The sequence below is a fragment of the Nansenia antarctica genome (assembly GCF_963989245.1).
Source record: "Nansenia antarctica genome assembly, chromosome: 20".
In the NCBI taxonomy this organism is placed as follows: Eukaryota; Metazoa; Chordata; class Actinopteri; order Argentiniformes; family Microstomatidae; genus Nansenia; species Nansenia antarctica.
This window is the reverse complement of record NC_137693.1, coordinates 16,482,752-16,490,277: the sequence shown is the minus strand read 5'-3', so window position 1 is coordinate 16,490,277 and position 7,526 is coordinate 16,482,752. Positions and strand designations below refer to the sequence as shown.

General features: G+C 47.3%; 1 protein-coding gene across 1 annotated transcript in view; it reads left to right on the top strand.

The window, feature by feature from the left end:
- Nucleotides 1-2,957: 2,957 nt before the first annotated feature.
- The window catches only part of tspoap1 (TSPO associated protein 1), a gene marked incomplete at its 5' end in the record, with an annotated part of 85,555 nt that continues 80,986 nt past the window's right edge, over nucleotides 2,958-7,526 (top strand). The window contains one exon of the mRNA XM_080549462.1: nucleotides 2,958-4,040. Coding sequence (XP_080405588.1) covers nucleotides 2,958-4,040 — 1,083 coding nt within the window. The remainder of the gene's footprint in view (nucleotides 4,041-7,526) is intronic.

Below are 7,526 nucleotides of genomic sequence, written 5' to 3'. Positions count from 1 at the left end.
TGGTCTCTGGCATGGTCTCTGGCATGGTCTCTGGCATGGTCTCTGGCATGGTCTCTGGCATGGACCATGGTCTCTGGCATGGTCTCTGGCATGGTCTCTGGCATGGTCTCTGGCATGGACCATGGTCTCTGGCATGGACCATGGTCTCTGGCATGGTCTCTGGCACGGTCTCTGGCATGGTCTCTGGCATGGTCTCTGTCATGGTCTCTGGCATGGTCTCTGGCATGGTCTCTGGCATGGTCTCTGGCATGGTCTCTGGCATGGTCTCTGGCATGGTCTCTGGCATGGACCATGGTCTCTGGCATGGTCTCTGGCACGGTCTCTGGCATGGTCTCTGGCATGGACCATGGTCTCTGGCATGGTCTCTGGCATGGTCTCTGGCGTGGTCTCTGTCATGGTCTCTGGCATGGTCTCTGGCATGGTCTCTGGCATGGACCATGGTCTCTGGCATGGTCTCTGGCATGGTCTCTAGCATGGCATGGTCTCTGGCATGGTCTCTGGCGTGGTCTCTGGCATGGTCTCTGGCGTGGTCTCTGGCATGGTCTCTGTCATGGTCTCTGTCATGGTCTCTGGCATGGTCTCTGGCGTGGTCTCTGTCATGGTCTCTGGTATGGTCTCTGTCGTGTCATTACTCAAAGATGGGACATTTTGGGAATCGTGCTATTCACTAGCAAAACCGTTTGACTGTTGGGATTTTTAGAATAATGATCTAGATAACCTGTGTTGTGATAATCACAATGACAAAACCAACATGTCCTTATTGAAGTAGTTCTCTTACATAAGTAAGTCAGCTAAATGTATGTAGTCTGGCGTAGCTAGCTACACCTCCATGAGTACCATAGAAAATTCTTCTTCTTCTTTTTCAATTTGAATGGCGGTTTGCGACCGACTCGAGGCGCATTACCGCCACCTACCGGACTGTGTTTGGACGGTGTATTTGACAGGGAAAACTTAAAAATGAAAGAAAATAAACAAGTTAAATCTTGTCTATCAACCCAGTATCTTTCAAATACTGAATTACCTGTTTGGCCATTTTGATTGCACTTCCTAATAAACTCTCCCAATTTAACCCTATGAATTGCTGCCCTCTCTGCTCCTCATATTCCTCACCCCTCCAGTAATCCATGCTGCACCGCACCACCATAGAAAATCTGTCAGTACCATCCTTATAAGGGCTTTAGAAGGTTCAGAGATAGGAAATGTTAGGATATTTATAGCATAGCATAGAGTACAGCACAGTGTTTTATCTGTATAGTATAGTAGTATAGTATAGTGGACAGTGTACATAGCCTTTATTTATGTAAACCAGCTCTTTTCCCTTCTTGTTTTAGTATTTCTTTCCTAGCACCAGGGGAGCCCCCCCTCCTAAATTTCGTTGTATGGTACCTGTACTGTATTAATGACAATAAAGACCATTCATTCATTCATTCATTCATTCATATAAGTGTACTTGCTTCCAAAAGCCGCTAGGGGTCAGTGTTGCTCACAGTAATGAGGTCTGTGTTCTGGTCCGGGTGATGACGGGGCGCCCCGGGGTGGCAGCCTCCCCTACCGGACAGCAAGGCTCGCTCCTGGGCTTAGAGATGTGTGTCTGTGTCCCGAGTCCCGACCGGGGCTGAGACGAGCGGCTTCAACACGTAAAACCGACCAGGTATGTTCTCTTAGGTCTGTTCTCTTAGGTCTGTTATCTGTTATCTTGCACTCGCATCACGTCAAGCAAGGTCGCGACTTTGTATCATGTTGATAAAAAGTATCCGGTTTGTTGACGTGTTTTCCGGAGGGATGAATTGTTGTTGCATTGTTGTTTTGGAACAATTGACTGATCCACCCACGTGTGGCTGAGCTAATTGAGCTATCCCGTTATTTGAAAACAAGTTAACAAAAAACAAAATATGTCACTTGCGTTGTGTTTCTTCTTGTCTGACCCCAGCCTGGCCAGGCAGACGCGTGTCCGTGTCAGGGGCTTAGGGAGGAACCTAAGGAACCGTAGATGGCTGACGGAGCTTCAGAATACAACACATGTCATGTGTTGCTTTTGACAAGCCTGTAGGCATGTTGATGTGACATTGTTGGTTCCACTTGTTGCATGGCCGTTCTGGTTCTAAGCGTTGCTCCAAGTCAGGTCTGGTCAGGAGAGCTGCACAGCTCACAGTCATCCCAGTGCCATAATGACTTCCGTTCGTTGGACACCTTATATGAAGTCCCCATGTGCACCGGTCCTACCTAACCAACCCTGATTATGTATGCAGCTTTTATTGGCTTTTTAGCTTTTATCCTGTAGTATAGCCTACTGCAAGCTTCCAGGGCCGTTATGCCAAAAGCCAGAGTCAAATATGTTGGTCTGTAACTCTGTATCCCTCACTAGCGATATTCTTCCTTTGTTTTCAGAACTCCTATGGTCAACTTCATTCGTCAGAGGGACACACTGGTCTCGATTATATCTTTGGGTGAGAATGTGTATGCATGCATACTGTGCGATACAATGCAGTGTCCAGTTGTAGCTATGTTCTTTTATGTTTGACATTGTTTTAACATCTTTTTATGTTTTTAATCTCGTGCAGTTTGTGTGCTCTTATGTGACAAAACCACTAACTCTTTTACTGATTGCACCAAACTGATAAGTCGAATAGTCGATATAAAAGATCATCTTAGTATTGCATGCTCAATGACGGAGACTGAGCTTAAAGCATTCAGAGTTTAACAGTGTAATGTTGTCAATAACATTTTCATTTCATAGACCACCATCTAACACTGATCTGCTGACATCCTTTCCATTTCCTCTTTCCAGTGTTCTGGTGTGATAAGTGCATGCTTGCTCGATAACCCCAGCACACCCCATCTCAACCTCCTGCATGAGTCCAATGATCATTTCCCCCCTCAGTTCAATGCATGCCCCCTCCCCAGAACGTGAATAGGCCTCCCCACTCAGTGCTTGCCTTGCTGTGAAGTGTGCCGTCATGGCCAAGCACAGGGGTAACATTCTGGTTCTGTCGTCGAAGAGGCCGTTCTGTGGCCGGGGGGGCGACCACGGACCAGAGCTGGAGAGGTTGCGTGCGGCTCTGGAGGCGGAGAAGAGCCGGAACCAACAGGCCCACCAGCGCTTCTCTGTGGACCTGAGGCGCCTGCGGGAGGAGGCGGAGCGCGAGCAGCAGAAGGCCGTGAGGGAGCTGACCGCCCGGCACGAGCGCCAGAAGGCCCAGGAGCTGCTGAGGCTCCGGGAGGACCTGGGCAGGGAGCGGGCGGCCGAGGTGCGACACCTGCAGCGCTGGAACGGCCAGGAGCTCCGAGCCGTGGGCACCGGACTGGAGAGGGAGCGCGAGGCCGCCCTCAGGCAGGCCAGGGAACTGCAGCGTCTGCTGGCTAAAGAGGCCAACGTCAAAGCCAGCCTCGGCGTGCAGCAGGGGGGCAGGGGGAAGACCGCCGCAGGGGGAGAGGGGGCCGGTCGTCTGGGCGACGGGGCCGCCGCCTACCGTAAGCTAGAGCAGCTGCTGCTGAGGCTGCACGGGCAGGCGGATGGAGAGCAGGCGGCGTTCCTCCAGCGTCTCAGGCGCGAGCTGCACCTGGAGAAAGGCCTCCTCCTCTGCCGGCTGCTAGAGGCCTGCGGCCCGCCGGGGGGAGAGAGGCAGAGTGCCGGTTCACCCAAGCGCAGGTCGAAGAGCTGCTGCGTCCATCTTCTCCTCAACAGCCCCGTTATTCAGGACAGCCCTGACTCCGGTCGGAGCGGACCTTCGCTGACCCGATCCAGGTCCTCCGTATCCCAGAATTCCAAGAGTGCCTCCTACTCCCCACCGCCGAAGAAGAGAATACGGCGAGAGCGGTGGAACTCGTCGTCTTCAGGGAGGGACCTCGTCTCTGCAGCTGCCCGCCGCTGCTCTCCCGGAGCGGGGGACACGGGGGACACCTGTTGGAGCAGCTCTCCAGAGATCTGTCCCCCTCAGACCTCACCCTATGCGCCCTGGGACCACCAACCCTCCTGCTCCTTTGAGTCCCCTGGGCCAGACAAGTCCTCACCCTTCAGATGCTCTGATGCCAACATGGACGATATGGTAAGCTGCCTCATTATTTCCATCATTTAGTTTCTGCCCCAGTGCTCTTATTGCAGCTCTTCTCTTTAACCCTCTGCGACTCTAATCAGAAGTTGATAAGTTGTAGCCTACAATTTCGTGATGTTAGAATTATAAGGTTCTATCTCCTTTTTTGGTCAAAATTGAGTTTTTACATAATCTGATCCATTAGGTGTTTATTAATGCCTGTGTGATGTTATTTTTAAAATGTTTAAATGTTTTAGTTAGTAATTAATAAAATACAAAGGTTCCATCTCACAAAACATAATGGAATGTAAAAACTTTGACGCTCAATATCTCTGAACTACCCTAAACGGAGATACGGTAGAACCTTATAATTCTAAGCTCACGATTTCTGTTGTTGTCATAGCAAATGCCATGACTTTCCACGTTCTGGTGTGAAAATATATGAATTGATAAAGGCGTACTGTGTTTCTGATGTGTTTCTGATTTGGAATTCAAGTCATTTTTTGCAGAATGTGCTTCGCTTTACTTTGATGATGCCAGGCTTCAAAAATGCAACGTTGCTCTTTCTTTGGCTCTCTCAGGCGTCTTGGAAGGAGATCAGATAGAAGCAAAGTAAATTGGATGTTGGCTAAATCAACACCTCAGAGTGAATAGCTGCCTGGGCCTAGTCAGTTTGTCACTTTGTACAACCTTGCAGTAGTGAGACGCTAACTCTGAACAGAACACTTGTGGACAGTTTGATTAGCATGTCATTCATTTCTGGATGATTCATTCTCATTGACCACCATGAGCCCCTGCCAATAGTGAGACGCACCTCCAGTACTGAAGTTGTAAAAGAAAATCAGGGGAGGTGGTGGATTTGATCATATGGGGACAATTGTAGCATCCCCACAGCGTCAGTGTCTTTAGTGTCAGTGACTTGGTGGTAAAAATGTCATTGCATGTGTGCGTGCCCCCCCCTCGCCCACAGTATTTTACTCAATATGCGCCAAACTAAATGTTGAAATAGCAGTAATACCACGTTCATTGATAAAATGACATAAGGGATGGAAAGGGGGGATGGCAGTTTTAGAAGGGGGATTATTTTGACTGTTTTTATTTTAGGGGGGATGTCATCCCCCCTCAACTTGAGTGCTGGCTACCTCTAGTGAGCATGCTGATCTAGCCACCAGGTTTATTGTGGTCTCAGTGTTTGGGACTTTCTCCTCAACTATTGTGTAGGCTAGCAGGACATTCTGTATCAGTTACATCAGGGTTAGGCCTACATAGAGCTCAACTCCTCAGCAGGTGTATCCTGTCCACAAAGTGCTTTCTTTCAGATCTATAAATAGAAACCCCCTATCAAGGTCCCGAGTACAGTATCTGCTGATTGCAGGGTCAGTGTGTCAGGACATTGCATTGTAAAAGGCTGTTTTTTGCCAATCATCAAGTCTCCACTGCTACTGAATATTGACCTAACGCTGCCTACTAGAGCGGTGACAGACCAAATGTCATTCAGCTGTTTTCATTAACAGATTGTGTGAAAATGTAGCCTTTTTAATAGCGTTCTTTTGTGGGTTAATAACGAAAAGCAACAGCTGAGTTTACAATGAGAGCCCACTACCACTATGGTACTTACATGAAGCAGTGCAGCCGTATGTCTAGAAGATTGAATGTGTGGCCGTTTTCATTCACATCTATGGAATTTCACTTCCCATATTTATGTCAATGGAAAAATGTTCAGTGCTAATCCATGGGACCAAGTGGACTGTCAATTCTACAGTCTACTCTTCGTACCACTCCAGTCCTCTCCTCTCCTCTCCCTCCGTTCATCCAGTCCAGTCCAGTCCAGTCCAGTCCTCTTTCTACAGTTTGTTCCTCCATTCATCCAGTCCAGTATTTGCTGACTAATGTAGCTAGTGGAATTGCTTTTCAAAATCCAAATCCCAGTTTATCAGAAAGTCTCTCCCATTGTCCTTAATTGCTACAGGCAAGATGTTATTTCCAGTGATTTATTTGCTGCGTTACAAACGTCATTGACTAATTACACCCTGCCCAGCAGTCTCACTGTCACAGGCTGTCGCTGGAGTAAAGCACACTCTGAAGCCTTCAGAGAACCCTGGAGAAACAGGAATAGCCTTGACAACAGTACAACTAGAAATAGAATTCCATGTGTTTTCCCCAAAGCTCTATTGATAGATCAAAGATTCCGATTTTGAGTTATTGAATTTCCTGTCTTTTTGGCTATTGACAACTCAAAACATCTAAGTTAAAACATAGTGTTTTGTGTTGAGTCCTAGCTTTATTCACAGGGAGATGAGTCCTGAGGGAGATGTCAAGGTTACACCTTAACTGCTCCTCATCTACTGCCCCCCAGCACTGTGTCTCCTGAAGACACCCACTTTTCCCCTCTACTGTGTCCCCTAAAAACGTCTATTTGCCCCCCCCCCTTGTACTGTTTCTCTGTTTCTCCAGTGTCTATATTTTTTTTTTAAAGGTTTAGAAGAAGGTTTTTCCTTCTATCAATGGCCCCGGGCCTGAGCTGGATTACTCTTCCTGCTACGACTGGTGGATTGATGATTCATTTGCTTAGTCAAATGTATCGATTGTAAGTCGCTTTGGAATAAGGCGTCTGCTAAATGCCAAAAATGTAAAAATGTAAATGTCAAGGAAGGAGACGAACCCTGCTGCCACTGGTGATCCTCTGTAGGATGATGGACCTGAGAGAGAGACATCTGCGTTTCTATGTTTGTGCTGAGAGCGTCTTAAATAATTCAGTTGTCTTATTTCAAAATAGAAAACAGCAACCGACTGATTTTCATTAGTAACAGGACTGCTTTCTCAAATGTGCCTCCTCCAGTCAGGCTTCAAGCAGAACATGTTTGACGTCTCTGTTTGGCCCTGGCATACAAATAGGCTGTCACACTTTTCGGTCACGTTTTTCTTCTGAAATCTGTACGAACATGTATTTTTGTAGAACACACAAGGAAAAATAAGAAGTGAGTCGTTATGAGGGTGCACAGCAACTGTTTGGTAGTAGTCCTACTTTTCTGGATAACAGGAAACATGTTTAGGATACCTCTTTGTGGGTAAACGGACATTCAGTGTATCCTGTGTTTCATTGTCTTCTCTAGGGGATGGGCTCCACTGCATAATGAAATAGCTGTGCGCTAATAATTATACGTCCAGAATAGTTATTAGCGCTCACACCATGGGAGCTCTCCCTGAAGGCTCAATTGCAGCAACATGCACAGAACATCAATACAGTATTGACTCTGAGACCAGGCACTATGACGCACATGGGATAAAGAATTTGAATATCTTTATTTCTCTATAATGTCTAATATATTATCCTACGGATGTATCTTATCAAGTTATCATCTAATGTATTCCATCACTTCAGGTACAGGGCAGGGCTGAGGCCACATACTGTACATGGGGATTCCAGTCACTGCTTCCCTATTTACACTGATAGTTTTGGTCCAATGCTATTTTTGTCAGCTGTCTGTGTTGTGG